General features: G+C 31.7%; 1 protein-coding gene across 1 annotated transcript; it reads right to left on the bottom strand.

Annotated features, from left to right (window-relative positions):
- Positions 1 to 2,966: 2,966 nt before the first annotated feature.
- On the bottom strand, positions 2,967 to 20,788 carry LOC127727988 (zinc finger and BTB domain-containing protein 49-like). Its single transcript, XM_052235140.1, has 4 exons — positions 20,754 to 20,788; positions 12,948 to 13,399; positions 8,636 to 8,855; positions 2,967 to 7,457 (listed from the first exon to the last, which is right to left on the bottom strand). The coding sequence occupies exons 2-4, from the start codon at positions 13,350 to 13,352 to the stop codon at positions 6,526 to 6,528; spliced, it is 1,557 nt and encodes a 518-aa protein (XP_052091100.1). The 5' UTR covers positions 13,353 to 13,399; positions 20,754 to 20,788; the 3' UTR covers positions 2,967 to 6,525.
- Between the last annotated feature and the right edge of the window lie 250 nt (positions 20,789 to 21,038).

Below are 21,038 nucleotides of genomic sequence, written 5' to 3' on the forward strand. Positions count from 1 at the left end.
AAATAATTCAACATTTTATAAAAATAAAATTTACAGAAAAATTAACATATAAGACTCCTAGTAATTTTTCAGCACAGTTTACAAAAGATGGCAGCCATTTGGTTTGAAACCAATATCTTAAGAATTTTATGGAACGTTTGCAAACCTACAGGCATGGCGGCCATGTTGGCAATTGTCTGGAGCAAAAGACACACACAAACTTTATGCTAGATACCCTACTAATCATTCAATTTGGTTGAATTTGGTCCAGTGGTTTCAGAGAAGAAGATTATTAAAAAGTTTACAACGAGGACAGAATATAAGACCACTCTTAAAAAATTCTTTGTTTGATGTTGCCTACCCATGCCTTGAAGGGTTGGGTAGGTAGGTAGGGATTTCATTTTTTTTTTTGGCTAAAAACACAAATTACATGTTTTAGACAAGAAAACAACGTTCAAGCAGGAAAAAATCTTCAAAAAATGTGAACCCATTTGTGTCATAAAATTTTCTGGGTACCGGTAGTCTGCTTCTTAGGTGGGTAGGTAGGCAACATCAAACAATATAAATTTATAAAAATATAGCTCACCTGGCCCATACGACAAAAGCTCATCTGTAAAAGATGGCCAGGTGAGCTAATAAAGGGAGATGTGGGATATAAGTCAATAGGACCAGCAACCCATAGACAAAACAATCCATAAGACATTAAGAGGGCAACGTCCAACAATAGACAGGTGTTAACACAATCTGTCAAGAACTAATTCTTCCAGAGTCTATTAAAATTATCATGTGATAAAAGAACTACCTGTATAGTTTTTTTATAAAGCAACTGCTGAACCATGAAGACAAGGATAATGGACATGTGCCAGATAAAAACTTCTGTTTATGAATCAAATTTTTCTATCTTCTGAAATATAAAGCTTTATACAAATAGTTAACACTACCACAGGATTAGCATCACTATGTCTCACATTCATGGAAGGCAATAAAAAAAGATATAATATTGTATATGCCTCTAATTAAATAAACAAGAGTGCACACACTGGCCTCGCCTGTTTTGCTTATGTTGATTGGATTTATGTTAAAAGTCTGTAATATGAAGGTTTTACAGTGTACTACAAGTATCACATAAACTTAACATTAACAATGACCTATCATTCCATGCACCAAATATAGTTGACCTTTTGCCTATAGTATCCAAGATACAGACTTGACCTGAAAAACTTGATCACTGATCCATGAAATGAGGTCGAGGTCAGGTGAACCCTGTCTAACAAACATGTACAACTTGCAAGGATCGAATATCCTATTACTCATAATAAGAGTTATTCACATGACTCAAAATTTTTTTTAAATTTCAAGCAGACGCTAAACCATTCAAATGAGGTCAAGGACAATGGACATATCAGGGACGTAGCTGCCGTTAGGCACTTGAGGCACGTGCCTACACATAATTTTTTCACAAATATTTTTTTTTTATTAAAAAAAATAATAAACGTTATCTGTAGATGCACGCCAGTGAAGTCGTCAAAACTCTTTATTTATCGAATGTCATGTGTACACTAGTCTATCGATCATCCTTAGTGAATGGAGTATTGGTTAGAATTGTATGTCATTATATTCCCCCTTATATAGAAACTATAAACTAGATCTTTGGTTCAGATCATTTCACTTCTATCAACAAATACTTGAATGAACCTCAACTTAGACACATGATTTTTTTAATTAGTTGCTGTTGGCTTTTAACTAGCTTTCCACTTGGTTTTCATCCGACCTACAATAAAATCCATGCCAAAGTTTGGCGTCCGTTTGGCTGTGCAGGATATATAAATACGCAGTCACGTCTGGTCAGAATGGGGACGTTAAATCCGATGCCTAGTGTAGAGAGAATGCCACGCTCTCTGCACGTTAAGAAACTTGCAACAACTCATTGAGCGTTTCGTAGGTGGTCTACTGAAATGCAAAATTTCTGTTCTTATCCAATAAAACCTCATTTTCCAATGCATGGCGTTTCCAAATTTCCAGACCTTCGTCCTGGACGACCCCTAGTATAGGACCTAGCTACCTGTTGTATTTATTGTAAATTTGTTTTTATCCTGAACATGCATGAACTATTTGCCACTGGACATTTAGCAATCAATCAATCAACTAGCTTTCAGTAACTTCGAGTACTCTCAGATCTATGTGTAATGACCATAATTATACAAATTCCTAAGCAGGTAGGGATTTTACAGTACAGGATTTAAGGAATTATGAATTTCTTGAATTTTGTTCAAAAGTATGAACAGAACAGAACTTCTGCATGAGGCATCAACTGTGTGTGTATGTGTTTGTGTAGCCAGGGGACGGTGAAGGTTTCTTTTAAATGTTGGATCGTCAATATGTACTATCAATTGACGTATATATCAATCATCCTCAATCAGACAGGAATAGATATGAAAATACTAAACAGGTTGTGCTGCTTAATAAAGGGCTACACTGATCCACGCTGGGCAATGCGTATTGTAAATATTTTTTTTTTTATATATTTCCGATTGTACTGCCGGTTAATTAATCAGTCAGATGTAATTGTAAAATTATGTATATTATAATTTCTTCGAAATTTTTTTCATGTATATTATCATGATAAAATGACCAGTTTTCATGTCTTTTTGTACACAAAATTTTGCAACTAAAATGCTGAAATCCGTTTTCCCTGAACCCCCTACAAGGGCTCTGCCCTGGACCTGCTGCAATTTGTGCCTACAGTTTATTGGATACCTAGCTACGCCCCTGCATATGGCAGAAACTTTGTAACATAATGCATCTGCAAGGTATGAAGCATCCAGGGTTCTACTTTTGAAATATAAAGCCTTATACAAATAGTTTAGTCTCTCACTGCCAGATTGTTATCCCTAAGTCTCGCAGGCGAGACAAAACTGAAATGTATTTTCATTGTCGTTGACATGCTGATTAGTGAAAGCATGTGGACAGAAAAAATTGAGAAACTGTAAATCTTAATGTTTATTTCTGATTATTGTAATGAATTTTGTATATACATAATTCATCATTATATAAATCAACTCATTCCCATACCATTTAAGTACAATACAATATCAAGTATATGTAATATACACTATTATATAAAATATATTACTTTACAAACATCTCACTTGTAAAATGCCTTTCATGATAAATGTGTATTTTGTCTATCACAACTACTCTTATCCCACACCAGTAAAATATCCAAAATAAACATGCATTAAAATGAATAGACTAGATACAATTCTGTACATAATGGGGCAATAAAAATAAAAATGATTAAAATTGTGATTTATATACAACACAACTGTAAACCTGACCATTTTCCACATGAAATAAGAATCTAAATATATACATTGTACACCCAAGGGTTTTTAGGTATATGATACCTAGTTCAATACAAATTGAAAGAATGAACCTATTACTTTAGTACTAAATGTTTCTAACAGCTTTAGTAGAGCATCTAAGGATCTGATTGGTATTCTTACCCTAATACTGGTTATGGGTATGGTACTTTATACTGTTGCACATCAAGTAGATTTTTTAAATTATAATAGATTGGCCAGTGGGCTGACCCTCACAGTTCTCTTAAATTTAGCACCTACATGTTCATATTTTAATATCTACATTACAACATGATCTGTAGATATTGCACCACTTTACAATAGCAAATATGCATGAATGAAAGGAGAGTGAAGGGTAAATGTCGTAGAATTACAACCCAACAACAAAAGTTCACAAAAATAGACATCTTAAGGTCACCATGTGGTCTTTATTGCTATTTTCTACTTAAAACACATTCATTCTGATCAGGTTTACATTTTGTAATGTCTTAAATGGATATGAATGAACGCACAACTCAAGAGTAAATAAATATACAACCAAAACAAATAATTCAAAACTTAATGACATTAATAAAATCTCCATCCTTTTGTTGAACTGGCTACTTTCTTTGCAAATTTCTTTTCATGATTATTGTGGATTCAATTATATTATGAGGTCTAATTTTGTTGCTCAAGATTTTATTTTTTGCTCTTCTTTTTATTCAATATATTTCTATGATTATATGTTTATATAGTTCATTGAACTTCTTCAAAATATCTTGAAAGACACTTAAAAATTCAGTTTTCTAAAATATTTTTTCTTCTTTCATAATACGGGTTTATCACCTACTAATTATATGAATCTAAACATTTTCAGAATTTTTGCTCTGTTAGAAGGATGCTGATTAATCTTTTTTTTTTTTGTGAATGTTTCGAATTCTATGTGAATGCTTGCACAACATAGACTTGTGTACAGGTCAAAGTACTATATTTGGCAATCTAAAACATTGAATATAGTCGTTAATTTTTATGTCAATACAATGACTTGCCTTCTAAAATGTTGAATGAGGTCATTGTTTGGTATCTTAAATATTGAATAAAGTGATTGCTAAATACCATTACACAATACACAGGAAATTTTTCATAAATACATGCAAAAAATTAAATAATCATAATTCATGAAAAACATTGTAGATGTAAAAATCAATTAGACCTCAAATATTTTTTTCATTATATAAAACGTATTTATTTTATAAAACCTTCTTAAAATTTTTTTATCATGAAAGCACTTGTTATAACAGAATGGAATAAAATCTATATGATTTTAATACACACACATTCAAATACAAACTGTTTGAAAATCACACATTTGTTGTCTCATTCACACATTTTTATTCCTATAAAAAGATTATTTATTCAAATTAGTAACTTGAGAATGCACTAATAACTTCCACATTAAAAAAAAATATAATGCACATTGTAGACTGTATGAATGCATATATTTGGTTCTCAATTAAAACTAAAAATTTGTAACTATTAAATATCACCATTGGACATTTTTGAAGGATGCTTTTGGTGGGAATTTCTAAAGATTCAGAGTGATTCAGACTATCGTACACATGTCAGATCAACACAAATGCCCTGGCCTGTAAAATGACACAGTAATTCTGTGACAAGTACATCATTTGAAATAAAATTCAAACTAAATGAATATCTGTAACTCATCAGTATCACCTTATAAACCAACTGAATAACAACAAGCATAAAGAAAGAAACAACTGTTGGGTTAAAAAATGATGGACATTGGTAATGCTATATGACCTGGCCACTGGGTGGCGTTATAATAATGAGAAAATTCAAAGATAAGTCCCATTCAGAGTTCATTTTAATCACCTTGTATTTGTAAAACCAGTATTTGACAGCCATCTTTAAAACACTGGTTCAATAAAAACAATGAATTCCAATTAGATCACTAGGATCATAATGTATTTCTTTTTCTTATTGAAAATAAAACCACAAATTAAAAAGTTGATAAAAAAAATAGATAAACCTAATTCAATTTCCACCTTTGAAGAAATGGATGTTTAAATATTTCCTTGTTATTTCAAGATATTTGAATATTCCTCAGTGAAGTTTTGAAATCTGAATTAGGTCCACAAAGGACCTAAACTGGTCAGCCTATGATCACCATAAGCGCTGTTAATTTTGTGTTATCCCATTTTTTGTGGAGTTTTGAAATTTTAAGTACATGTATGCTAAGATATTAAAAAATATTTTGGTGCAAAATAACAAAGATAAGTGAAAATCATGTATATGAAGCATCACTGCATGATGAAGCAATATTTGATTTCATTTTAAAGCTTGAAACCCTTTCTTTCACATTTCAACAGGAAATGAAATAAAACAGTAAGTACAAAATTTTAAGATAACAACAATTCAAAATGATGTAAAAATTTTCCCTACAATACAAAGTCTAAATTTCGTGATAACAATCTTAAAAATCATTTTTAAAATATAAATATATATTTGAACATCCTGACATTGTATGATTTATAACTTTAATGAAAAGTTTTGAACAAATTGGAATTTAATTTTGTTTAAAAAAAGCTTCAAAAGAGTTCCATTAGCTGTGAGAAAAACATCTCATTTACAAAATGTAAGGGATTGTTTATTAAGTTTCAAGTATCTCCAAATATGCTCAATATAAAAGCTCTTACCTTACAATGAACAGTACATTGATAAACATACTTAATCAATGAGCCCTATATGCTTAAAACTTTCTTTTGACAATAAACATACAAGTCTTAAATGTCTACTATTTCCAAAATGTGCAGCAAAGATTCAAACAATTAAAACTTTTAATCAGACAAAATATGGCATACATTTGCATAAAATAGTTTTGAAAAATGACAGAAAAAAAGATGTCTGCATCAACCTATAGAATTGTAAATAGCTGAGTTGTTTTGGATAGATAGAATTCCTACAATAACATTCTTAATAACCTTCCATTAGTTATTGTACAGGTGTTAGAAAATGTTCTCTTAATAGAAAATTTCCTACATTGATCTATTTTAGGCTTTTGTAAACTAACACAAATAAGTCGTATATGACATTGAAAATGATGATAACATTCTTTTGGACATATTAAGAAAGCTTTTCCTAAGTACATACATGTTTTCTAATTAAAAAGAAAAAAAAAGAATGCTTATTTTGATGATGATTCTTGTTCTTCCAATGCTGATTCTTTCTCTTCTGATGCCGATTCTTCCCTTTTCTCTTCTTCCTTTTTCTCTTCTTCACCTTTTTCACTAGGTATATCTTGTGATGTATTCATAGAAGACAGAGAAGAATCTGCATCATCTTCTACATTACTGGTCAGATCCACCATTTCAGAGCTGATTTCATCCACATACTCTGCTGAAATATTCTCCATCATACTGTCATCTTCCCCACTATCCAAGATGACTTCCCCATAACGCACATGAGTTTTCCTGTGTCGATGTAAATTCCAACTTCTTGAGAACCTTTTTCCACATACATTACAGGAAAATCTAAGTATGTGGTTGTACTTGTGGAATTTCAAAGACTGAGCATCTCTGAAATACTTTCCACAAGTGTCACACTGCATTCCTCCTACAAAATCAGGGCTTACCTCCCCTGGAGAAACACGCTGTCGCTTCTTCTGCTGATGATTCAGAAGATTAGCAAAACCATGTATACCCACCATATGCATTTCTAACAAATGCTTAGCAACAAACATTTGTTTACAAATTTGACATTCAAACATAGCTTCTAATGTTCCTGAAAATAGATCTGACTCCTGCTGACTGGCATCAGCACTACCCTCTTCACTAGACTGATATTGCTGGTTTTTAGCTGAGGTGCTAGATGAATTGTTTGGCTCGGACATTTCTGCATCATTTGACTTTTCTGAATCTCTCTGAGGTGCCATCATCTGTAAGGTGGGTGGTGGTGGTGGTTGAGAGGGTCTTACAAACATGTATTGTTGGGAATAGTTAACGGATTGACCTGTCAATTTTGGTTGAATGTGTGACATGTCAACAACTGTCTTTGTTAGTTTAATTTTGCCTTCACTATCTTTTTTTCTCCCTTCTCTATAATACTCTCTGTAGTCATCTAAAAAATCAAAGTCATACTGATTATATATAAGAACAAACAAATGATTTGAAGATATTGCTTTGACATACTAAATAGAATATTTATTAGACTTGTAGATTCACATAATATTGATGTGAATTAATTGTCAGAATTGATTTCTTTTACTTAGATTAAAAAGCAAACTTAAGTTTTTATTGGTCAAGTTCATGATGATGCCTTGTGATTATCTGGTTTTTTTAAGTAGTAATGATCATATTTTTTAAGACAATGAATGATAAAACTTGTAAGAAGACATAACCAGCATATAAGCAACTGATTGATAACTATCACACATCTCTTTCAATGAAAAAAGTGGTTGTTGATGATTATCAATAGCACAGCTTAAGTCTGAACTACTTATCATCTGAACCAAACAATAAGGCACAAGATATAGAAGAGACCTTCCAGCAATGGTCTTCCAACAACTGTTAAGACAAACAACAGCAATAGAAGTGCTATTCCTTTTATATACTGGTTATTTCTTAGTAATTCATTAGAAATTTGTCACAAATGAATATACTCCATATCTTTCCTTTTCTATTTCTAGGTTAAATTATAAGAAAACAAATTTCTCAACAGTTTAGCACTTAATCTTGTGATGAAAGGCTTTAAATGTTAAAATTTTAACTTCAATAATGTCCAAAAGATCATGATTCATTTAATAATTGAAATAGATGTAAACTGTACTGTTTAAGGCAAACTTTATATTGGCAACATGCACATTCTGATTACAAGGTTAACAACAAAAAAATCCTTTTTGACTTGAAATCAAATATGATAAATAATTTTGTCACAAGTAATTTTTATCTATATCAGTTTTGTGATCAGGTTTCATCAATTTAAGTACAAGAATCTGTGTGCACAGGTCACACTATATTTCCATGATCAGTTAACTGTGGAATAGGGGTCAAAACCATAATTTGATGTATAATTTTAAAAGTTCCCATCATAGTGAACATGTTTACTAAGTTTCAAGTTTATGTGGCCACAACTTTATGTTAAACTACATTTACATAATCCTTAACCAAAAAATGTAACCTACATTTGTAATGCATGACAAATGGACATGATGACCAGAAAATATAATAATCCTTTCTATAGCAGTCTGGACATAAAAATGAATCTAGGTTTTGTTCAGAAATATATATTCAGTTTACCTTGTAGTGCTTCATAAGAGAAATCTTGCACTTCAGTTTTGATATTAACAACATCACTATCCACTGTCTCTATCGATCCAGAATCTGACAGTGGTCTTCCTGAGGTAGATACACTAGGACTAGTTCTTGGACTTGAACGGCTAGAACTCTCAACTTTAGAGGGCTCAACAATGCTGTAACGTCCAATCTCGGTGTCAAAATGTGGTTTTCTGTCTTCAATCTGCAAAAATATATGGTCCAAAAATATTGAAAATTGTGAATGAATTATTTTAACTGACCTCTAGTTTTTCATTTCTGGCATATTATATTTTTTGGTTACTTCCTTGTTTTCCAAAATCCTTTTACTGAAATGTTTTTTGATTTGAACATTACCATTAATACATCAACCATCATTTTAGCATTCACATATGGTAAATACATGACATAGCTATATGTATATAACTATCAAAGGGAGACAAAAAACATGAGTATGATGCATATAACCTACTACAATTCATTATAGGCTATAAGATTTCAGATTTAATGTTTATAAGTAGAGATGCTAATTATCAAAAGCATTTACCAAATGAATAACAGAGCAGTATTCCAATTTCCCCTTGCAAAGCACATATCTTGCATGCATTTGTCCAAGGGCAATAGGTCCAACATAACTTGTTATTTAAACATTTTCATAAATATCTAACAAGAAATTTAGGGGCGAGATTGCTTCCAATGCAATTTTCAATAACATTTCTATTTCCAAAGGGCATAACTCCTGTAAAATAAGTTGATTGGTGCTGATTACTGAACTCATTATAAAAGAAAAAAATAATATTTTAAGATAAATTCAAAAAGTGAAGAGATAGATATAAGAAGATGTGGTATGAGTGCCAATGAGACAACTCTCCATCCAAGTCACAATATGTAAAAGTAAACCATTATAGGTCAAAGTACTGTCTTCAACACGGAGCCTTGAATTGGCTCACACCGAACAGCAAGCTATAAAGGGCCCCAAAAATGACTAGTGTAAAACCATTCAAACGGGAAAACCAACGTTCTAATCTATATAAAAAACGAGAAACGTGAAACACTTCTGAACCACATCAACAAAAGACAACTACTGAACATTAGATTCCTGACTTAGGACAGGTGCATGTATTTTGATTCCTAACAACACTGAAGAGACATTAATTGTCAAAATCCGGATATGGTGTACTAATTTTTGCACCTTTTGTTTGCGGTATACCATCTTTTCCGCAAGGTTATTGTTTTCTGTTTGGTATTAAATTAATAGATAAGATCCATTTTGTTACATCTGGTGATCCGTTTATTTGGCAATCGCCAATGGCAGTCAGCAGGGTTTTAGAACATCCGTTGTTCGACCTGCTAGTCAAATGCGTTTTGTTAAAATATATACTTTTTCATTTTTTTGGTCTTTTGGAAAATGTTGTTTATGCTGTATTTAGATCCATCTACCAAGAAATTTGTTTTGTATGCACACGTATAAAAATTGCAGTTTTTATCCAACGCAATCATAGGTTTGAACGTTGTTTTCAATTTCGACTTGCTTATATTTTTTCCTTTGGGCTTGTATTATATTTGCCTTCCTGTTTATATGATGCGTTCATCCTATTTTGACTCTTCAAAATTCAAGAGTCTATCCTAAATTGAGGTAAATTATATGGCCTTCCAAATACTGTTTCGATTCCTAACATCACTGGAGAGACTTTAATTGTCGAAATCCTGATATGGTGTACTAACTTTTGCACCTTTTGTTTGCGGTATACCATCTTTTCTGCAAGTTTATTGTTTTCTGTTTGGTATTAAATTAATAGTTAAGATCCATTTTGTTACATCTGGTGATCCTTTTATTTGGCAATCGCCAATGGCAGTCAGCAGGGTTTAAGAACATCCGTTGTTCTACCTGCTAGTCAAATGCGTTTTGTTAAATTTTACTTTTTCACTTTTTTGGTCTTTTGGAAAATGTTGTTTGTGCTATATTTAGATCCATCTACCAAGAAATTTGTTTTGCATGCACACATATAAAAATTGTGGTTTTTATACAACGCAATCATAGGTTTGAACGATGTTTTCAATTTAGACTTCGAAATATATATATATATATATATATACCAGTCTTAAAAAGTCCCTACAGATGGATGAAAGCACTTTCATTAGAAAATAATCAAATTGATTCTATTTTAAAGCTCCTATAAATGACAAAACATGCCAATATGTTGATTCCTCATAACAGGAATATTTTAAATAGAATGCCAAGAATGAAAAATTGATAAGCTTTATCAAGCATTTTTTTCAAGGTTCTGCTGTTGTAACTTTTCTAATATTTTTTGGGGTCACAAAAGCTTGGTTTCATTGCACATTTTGAAATGTGCAAAACAAAAGTAGAAATAATTTAAACAAAATAAAACAATTTGTCTTCTGTTCTAGTCAAAGATTATATGGTATGGGTAGTTTTATGCTGTGTTCATTTCAACATTTTTTTAATGCTCACTTAATCACATTCTTCTGCTACATTCAACATGTCACCATCACCAAACTGAAAAGTCACAATATGTAAAAGTAAACCATTATAGGTCAAAGTACTGTCTTCAACACAGAGCCTTGAATTGGCTCACACCGAAAAACAAGCTACAAATGTATAAAGGGCTCCAAAAATGACCAGTGTAAAACCATTCAAACGGGAAAACCAACGTTCTAATCTATATAAAAAACGAGAAACGTGAAACACTTATGAACCACATCAACAAAAGACAACTACTGAACATCAGATTCCTGACTTAGGACAGGTGCATGTATTTTGATTCCTAACATCACTGAAGAGACATTAATTTGTGAAATCTGGATATGGTGTACTAATTTTTGCACCTTTTGTTTGCGGTATACCATCTTTTCTGCAAGTTTATTGTTTTCTGTTTGGTATTAAATTAATAGATAAGATCCATTTTGTTACATCTGGTGATCCGTTTATTTGGCAATCGCCAATGGCAGTCAGCAGGGTTTTAGAACATCCGTTGTTCGACCTGCTAGTCAAATGCGTTTTGTTAAAATATACTTTTTCACTTTTTTGGTCTTTTGGAAAATGTTGTTTATGCTGTATTTAGATCCATCTACCAAGAAATTTGTTTTATATGCACACGTATAAAAATTGCAGTTTTTATCCAACGCAATCATAGGTTTGAACGTTGTTTTCAATTTAGACTTGCTTATATTTTTTCCTTTGGGCTTGTATTATATTTGCCTTCGGGTTTATATGATGCGTTCATCCTATTTTGACTCTTCAAAATTCAAGTGTCTATTCTAAATTGAGGTAAATTATATGGCATTCCAAATACTGTTTCGATTCCTAACATCACTGGAGAGACTTTAATTGTCGAAATCCTGATATGGTGTACTAACTTTTGCACCTTTTGTTTGCGGTATACCATCTTTTCCGCAAGTTTATTGTTTTCTGTTTGGTATTAAATTAATAGTTAAGATCCATTTTGTTACATCTGGTGATTCGTTTATTTGGCAATCGCCAATGGCAGTCAGCAGGGTTTAAGAACATCCATTGTTCAACCTGCTAGTCAAATGCGTTTTGTTAAAATATACTTTTTCACTTTTTTGGTCTTTTGGAAAATGTTGTTTGTGCTATATTTAGATCCATCTACCAAGAAATTTGTTTTGCATTCACACGTATAAAAATTGTGGTTTTTATCCAACGCAATCATAGGTTTGAACGTTGTTTTGAATTTAGACTTCCAAATATATATATTTACCAGTCTTAACAAGTCCCTACAGATGGATGAAAGCACTTTCATTAGAAAATAATCAAATTGATTCTATTTTAAAGCTCCTATAAATGACAAAACATGCCAATATGTTGATTCCTCATAACAGGAATATTTTAAATAGAATGCCAAGAATGAAAAATTGATAAGCTTTATCAAGCATTTTTTTCAAGGTTCTGCTGTTGTAACTTTTCTAATATTTTTTGGGGTCACAAAAGCTTGGTTTCATTGCACATTTTGAAATGTGCAAAACAAAAGTAGAAATAATTTAAACAAAATAAAACAATTTGTCTTCTGTTCTAGTCAAAGATTATATGGTATGGGTAGTTTTATGCTGTGTTCATTTCAACATTTTTTTTATGCTCACTTAATCACATTCTCCTGCTACATTGTACATGTCACCATCACCAAACTGAAAACAAAGGAACATTAAAATTAAACCCTTGCCAATTCTTATCTTCCTTAAACTGCACTGATTCCACTTAAAAGAAATTACAGCACCCATCAAAAGTACAGGGTTCTTTAATAACACATTTTCTTACCTCAGAAGCAAAAGACTGTTGTGCATTTAAAAAGGTTAAGCACAACTTCTCTACTTCTTTCACTTGAAGAGTATTGGCAAGAGAGAAAATCTGTTCTGCAGAATCAGAATCAACAGTTATTACTCCATTGTAGAAAAAATCTACGATAGATTTTACTATTCGATCATCATAACTTCTCAGCTGAATTTCTGCTATATTTCTCCTATCTGTATTTCGGTGTATGCAATGGTAAAAATAAGGGCTAAATGCTGCTAGAATTAGTCGATGGGCATGAATCTGTGAACTTTTGGAGTATAATATAACATCACAGAATTCACCACAGCTGTAGAAATGTTTCAGCTGTTGGGAAAGTTTGGATGTCTGTTTATCACATCTATAAACCATTGATAACGGAGCTGAATTCATCTTCTATCTTCCAAAATGATGAAACACTGCTACATCATCTGTGGTTCCTGAAAAAAGAAAAGATTTAATAACACACATTTCTCTCAACTAGAGAACCACAACATACATATTAGAATGAACTGTGTAAAGAAAATAAACTACAGAAGACTTTCAGTCTCATGTTATTCTTATTTTTACTCATACTTGTTTAAAGTTTGGTTACAACAGTAACATAAGAAATACTAACATATTGTTCTGTATAAGATTTTTTGAACATTCAATCTAAACTTTTTAAAATGTATACAAGTATAGACTCAATACAAATTCATTATTTCATTTTTAGTCTTGTTTAATTAGTTCATACATTTTGTACATAATAAATCTTAAGCTTTTAATTTTAGCTAAGTTAAAAATGCTCATAATTACATCTGTAGATATGACAGGAGGACCATTCAGAGACTACAGAACACAAATGTACATACAAAATGATTCAGTTAAAAATCCTTCAAAATGGTAGTTTTTCCTAGTACATTTTACATGCTAGTGATTCTCTCTAAAAATTTCATTTATATAACAGAAATATGCAAAAGTGATTCACAATTTAGAGTATTAACACGTTATACGTGTATATGTATTATACATGTTTTATTTGAACCAATTAAATAATTTTATAATTTTGCTATTTTTTTTAGAAAAAAATGGACATTGAGACAAGGGTTTATCAAGCATTACATGTTTTTAGCCACATGTAGAGTGGTAAATAAAGTTCTTTACATTGTAATTCATAACAATTACCACTTTTCTATATTTTACATGTATTTATACAATGCATACATGTATGAACATTTTGTACATTGTATATCCTAACCATGCTTTAGATTTGAATGACAATAGTCCATTTTTAATTTTTACCTACTTTGTTTCTAATTTTAGAATTTTTAAGCAAAGTTTTTATTGCACTAAAGAAATACTGGTTCAAAAGTACTGGTAGCAAAACACAGAAAAAAGTAAACTATTACAATCTAAACTTATTGTTGGAATACAAAAGAATTGAAAAAATTCAATGCATACAAATTGTGTAAATCTAAGCAATATAAAAATAAGGAGATGTGGTATGATTACCAATTGAGACAACTGTTGACCAAAGTAAAATGATGTAAATGTAGCAACCATAGGTTACAGTGCAGCTTACAATAATGAGCAAAACCCATACTGTAAACAGGTAAAGTCAGCTACAATGTACATGTATAAAGTACCCTAAACATGACAAAATGTGAAACAATTCAAATGAGTAAACCAACAGCCTGATTTATGACAGCAACTAAGGACAGCCACTAAATTACAGGTTCTTAACTAGGGACAGGTAAATAAAGAATGTGGGGTGGGGTAAACATTATACTTGTGAGCTCTCAACCATGTGTCTGGAAACGATCATATTTGCCAGTCATGACCTAAACTGAAAGCTATTTGTCCAAAATGGCAGATTGGGATTCAGGACAATTTTTTTTACAGAAATAATTTTGGTCATTTCATTGAGATTGGGTTCCTTAATTGCCATTTAGCACTTGTTTTTGTTTTGTAATCCTTTTCTGGTAATAAAACTGCCACTATAGTATAGTATGATAATCCTGAGGGCCCTCCTAATAACCATATTAATGCCTCCGGGAAATATTGGCTATGGATTGCTATTCACTTTTTACCTGTGTTTTTAATTCACACCTGACAATGATCACAAGCTCAGAACTAATATCATAAAGAAATTAAAATTCCATGATAACTTTCTTTATTATTTTATTACTTTTCAGCGAAGATTTAAAAATTATAACTGGATTTAATTTAAGTAGAAAAAAGACATTTTTGACGAGTCAAACATGTGCTTTATATACTCTTTGTAATACACATGCGTGAAATTGTCCTCACCAGATAAGACACTTAAATGTAAAATGTAAAATAAATTCTTGCTAAATTCAACGAGTGCAACTATTACCTGTTACATGTATATTCAAACACTTTTAAAGGTAATAAAATTAAAAATCCGGTGATTTCTTGTCATGTGTGATAAACAGAACGAATCCGGGAAATGAATCAGGAATTCACGTACTTGAGTATTAATAAAAAACTTCCAGTTTTTGTCTTCAAAATCGAAAGAAGCTTGGCAATTCCTTAGAAATTTACCGTTTAGAGTCATTAAAATATTTTCAATTTTAAAATATTGCATTCCATAAATTGTTCTTGAACGTTTTTAGAAAAACAGTAAGAAAATTCCTAAAGTAAATGCGATGAAACAGTCCATACAAGTTCGTTGATGCCGTAGTTTGGTATGAATAATTTCGACAGTTTGAAAAAATGGCCCCAACTTTTAAGTCATCTCAAAATGACCAAAATTGTGTGAAAAAATTTCTGGATCCTTACTCTCAACCCTCATCCTATCCAGGGACAGTGGTGTAACAGCACAAAATAAGAACAAACTGTAAAAATTAGTTGGAAATAGCTTGAATCATTAGATTTGCATGAAGCAAAAATAAAACAACAAAAAAACAGAGAAAAAAGACACAATGAAACAATCTGCTTATTGAAAGCTAGTTCAAGGTTAATTCTTGCCTATTAGAACTAATAAATAAATCATTTGTCCAATACTTAAGTCTGTTTCAATAGACACTACTTTCTGTCTCTATATACATGTACATGTATGTCACAAATATAACAAGCATTCTGTGAGTATTGCATGGCAATACATAGTCAGTCCCCTACAGGTTAAAAATTCATTGTATTGGAACAAAATTCTAACTTGATCTATAACTTGTCATGGTGTAAACTATATAACAAATAACAAGTCATTTTTTGCAAGCATGATGAAAAAAGTGTTGAAAACTGATTTCTAAGTCCAAGGACCATAACTCTGCACAAAATCATCAGACTGGAACAAACTTCGAACTTGATCTGTAACTTGTCATGATAAAACTATATACCAATTTTCAAATCAATATCTCCAAGAATGACGAAAAAAAGTGCAGAAAACTGATTATTTTAGTGAATTTTCTAAGCCAAAGGACCATAACTCTGCACAAAATCATCAGACCAGAACAAAATTTGAAGTTGATCTGCAACTTGTCATGATAAAACAATACACCAAATATTAAATCAATATCTTCAAGCATGAAGAAAAAAAGTGTGGAAAACTGATTTGCCGGACTGATGGATGGACAGACAGACAGACGGATGGGGTGCAAACCTAAAGTCCCCTTCGACTTCATCGGTAGGGGACTAACAAGCAATAATAAATACAAGAAACTAAGCAAATGAAAAAAAAGAAAAAATTGTATAAAAGGGTGTTCAGAAGAATTTAGTCAGTCTAGGCCTAATACTGCTTCTAGTGAAAACAGCATGGGTAGTTTAGGAAGATTTTAAAGCAATCAAAGTGTTGCTATAGTTTTGCTGGAAAGATTGGAATGTAGCAATAAATGGCTTTTTTTAAAGATGAAGGTTAAAATTATACCTCCTTATTAAAAATTGCATACCTAATGAGATGAAGGCATTTCATTTTCTACAAAAAACTCTTAATTATAATGAGAACCAGAAACATCAATTAACGGGGCATTAGCTGTCAAATTCATGTTCACCAATTTGACTCAAATTTTCATATTTGATTTATAACATACTAAAACGTATATCCAAAGTACAAAAAGTCTAAAATAAACAATTGACAATGCATGGTTTGATAATATATATCAGCATTTCGTGTATATTTTTGTCTAGATGTCATCTAATTAACCATTGAGCATGTTAAGATAACCTCCGAAGACTGCCGACAGTCATATAACCCGATATAAAAATAAATATAAATAGATAGTAACCACATGCAATTGGATTTTTCTAGGTCTGTTTGATTTCATATTGTAGGATAATAAAATGCTTCGCTGGGGCGCAGCTTGATACGACCGCAGAGGTCGAACCCTGAACAGTTGGTGCAAGTATGGACACAACATTCAAGCTTGATACAGCTCTGAATTTGGATTGTTATTAAATATTTGACACAGCATAGGTTTCTGACACAGAAAGAATGTGGTCTAAGAACTTGAATTTTTTTAATTTATCTATTATGGTCCAATGTCCAAAATCAAAATACATGGTTAGATTCAGCATATCAAAGAACCCCATATATTCATTTTTTGTTAAAATCAAACAAAGTTTAATTTTGGACCCCAACTTGGACAAACTTGAAAACTGGGCCCATAATCAAAAATCTAAACACATGTTTAGATTCAGCATATCAAAGAACCCCAAGAATTCAATTTTTGTTAAAATCAAACTAAGTTTAATTTTGAACCCTTTGGACCTTAATGTAGACCATTTTGAAAACGGAATCAAAAATTAAGAATCTAACTACACGGTTAGATTCGGCATATCAAAGAACCCCAAGAATTCAATTTTTGATGAAATCAAACAAAGTTTAATTTAGGACCCTTTTGACCTCAATGTGGACAAATTTGATAACGGGCCCAAAAATCAAAAATCTAAATACATGGTTAGATTCAGCATATCAAAGAACCCCATATATTCAATTTTTGTTGAAATCAAACAAAGTTTAATTTTGGACCCCGATTTGGACCAACTTGAAAACTGGGCCCATAATCAAAAATCTAAATACATGATTAGATTCAGCATATTAAAGAACCCTAAGAATTCAATTTTTGTTAAAATCAAACTAAGTTTAATTTTGAACCCTTTGGACCTTAATGTAGACCAATTTGAAAACGGAACCAAAAATTAAGAATCTAAATACACGGTTAGATTCGGCATATCAAAGAACCCCAATAATTCAATTTTTTAAAATCAAACAAAGTTTAATTTTGGACCCTTTGGACCTCAATGTGGACCAATTTAAAATCGGGGCCCAAAATCCAAAAACTTAATACAAGGTTAGATTCAGTATATTAAAGAACCCCAAGAATTCAAGAATAAAACCCCATTGAAATTGGTCAAGAAATAAGCAATTAATACTGTGCAATTCAATATTTCTTGCTATTGCGCAATACTGTACAATTGACAATTTCTTGCTATTGCGCAATATTGTGCTATTGGATATTTCTTGCTATTGCGCAATACTGTGCAATTGAAGATTTCTTGCTATTGCGCAATGCTGTGCAATGAAAGATTTCTTGCTATTGTGCAATACTGTGCAATTGAAAATTTCTTGCTATTGCACAATACTTATTATATAATAATTTACACATCCTGTTTGGTGTGTATCTCCTACCATATCATTATTATTTGCTTTTAAATATAAATCAGAAATAACCAACTTAAAATGGAAAATTTTAAAAGAAAAAAAAAGGAAAAAAAGAAAAAAAATGAAAAAAAAAAAAATCCCCCCCCAATTTTTTGAAACCCCTTATGATTCATCACCCCCAAACTCAATTCCAGCCTTCCCTTTGTGGTATGGTACCTTGCAGTACAATGTCAGAGAGATCCATACACTTGAACACAAGTTATTGTCCTGAAACTAGAAAAATGCTTGTTTTTTTCCCCTTTTTGGCCCCTTATTCCTAAAATTTTGAGGGAATTACCCCCAAAATCAATCCCAGCCTTCCCTTTGTGGTATGGTACCTTGCAGTACAATTTCAGAGAGATCCATACACTTGAACACAAGTAATTGTCTGGAAACTATAAAAATGCTATTTTTGGCCCCTTTTTGGCCCCTTATTCCTAAATGTTTTGGGCAATTACCCCCAAACTCAATTCCAGCTTTCCCTTTGTGATATGGAACCTTGTAGTTCAATTTCAGAAAGATCCATACACTTACACACAAGATATTATCATGAAACTAGAAAAATGCTTGTTTTTTGCCCCTTTTTTGGCCCCTAATTCCTAAAATTTTGAGGCAATTACCCCCAAAACCAATCCCAGCATTCCCTTTGTGATATGGAACCTTGTGGCACAATGTCAGAGAGATCCATACACTAACACACAAGTTATGTCTGGAAGTTACAAAAATGCTTATTTTTGGCCCCTTTTTGGCCCCTAATTCCTTAACTGTTGGTACCATAACCCCCAAAATCAATCCCAACCTTCCTTTTGTGGTATTGAACCTTATGGTAAAATTTCACGGAGATCCATTCACTTAAACTAAAGTTAGAGTGCGAAAACCAATGTGTCTTCGGACGACGCCGGACGACGACGACGACGACGCCAACGTCATACCAATATACGACCAAAAAATTTTTAATTTTTGCGGTCGTATAAAAAGTATGTTTATCATCATTTTTACCTGTACAACAATGATTTTTTGTGGATTGAATCAGTCAACCAAATGGTTCATCCTTGTTTCATTTTCAATGTTGACATTCTTTTCCTTTTCATAGCTGAATACATCTCCAGCTAAGTGGTTAAATTGAAGGTCACATGAATACAAAATTCAATCATGAGGTCGAATTATTTACTTACAAGTGAATAATTCATCAGCAATGTTTTTTTAGCTAATTTGGACGAAATTGAACCAAACTGACTGCTCAAAGCAAATTATTTTTTCACTTTCATTAATGATAGAACAAAAAAAAAATAATTATATATTTTTTTTTATATCTCATAGCTAATGCCCCTTTAATAATATGCAAAGTATGTAGAATTGAAAATTTTAAATTATAGAAGTTTTCATGAAATGGCTTGAAACTTTAAAGTTTAAGACTATTCATCTTATGAAAAAGTTGCTGTATTTTTAATGAATACACCTTATCCCTATTTGTCCACCTCTACTGGTAATCACAGATTTAGACGTCACAAGAAAAATGGATGACCCAACAGTTATGCAAAAGTCAATTTGTGCCAACAGGCCTTTAGATTGAAGATTGAAGTGATAAATGTACATGTATGATGTCATATGTCGCAGATTCTGAAATTGTGATAAGTTCTAATGATATCATTTAAAGAATAAAATGTGTTTTAAAAAAAATTTAAATCACAGGAAAAATATTCATTGTTTGTAAAGCTATTCCCTATATGGCGGGTTGTTTCCTATCTGTTGTTTCAATACAGAAGTGAAAGTATACGATACATAGCCTGCAAAACTTGAGTCTTACACATATGTGTGAGAGGTGAGAGTAGGCATTACTTGGATTACACTGTATATGTATTCACTTAAAAGTAAACATTTTTGCAGATGATGCTACTTAAATTGATGAATAACAACAGTATAAGCAAATTATATCGGTGACTGGCCATAACAATAAATCCTATCTCAGTATCTGTGAAGTGTTTCATTTTGTTTGCAACTTCTCAACTTGCAGTAACAAAATTATTCAAGAGCAATGTGCATAAGTCTCACCAGTTATTTTAAAGAATATTACCACCACTAGTTTATTATAATGATATTCAAAAGGACATTAAAAAAGCAAAGAAATATGCAGAAAATATTTCGGTTCTCACCCAACAGCTGTTTGTTTCCGGTTAGAGTTGTCGCCCCTTCCCTTGTTTGGAAAAGAAAAAATGTCCGTTGGTCCCGATATCATACGAATAAATAGTATAAAATGTATGTGAAAATCAGATTACTTTCTAAAAGAAACTACTGCTGAATGCTATAGAAATATATAAGCTAAACGTTATAAAGATTCCTGGAAAAACTGTCTTTTTAATGATTAAGATAATTCTAATGCATACTAATAATTGTTAGAAATGAAACATCTTTCAACACAAGATCTAGTAACATGAGTT

This window comes from Mytilus californianus, unplaced genomic scaffold (genome assembly GCF_021869535.1).
Source record: "Mytilus californianus isolate M0D057914Y unplaced genomic scaffold, xbMytCali1.0.p SCAF_1, whole genome shotgun sequence".
NCBI lineage: Eukaryota > Metazoa > Mollusca > Bivalvia > Mytilida > Mytilidae > Mytilus > Mytilus californianus.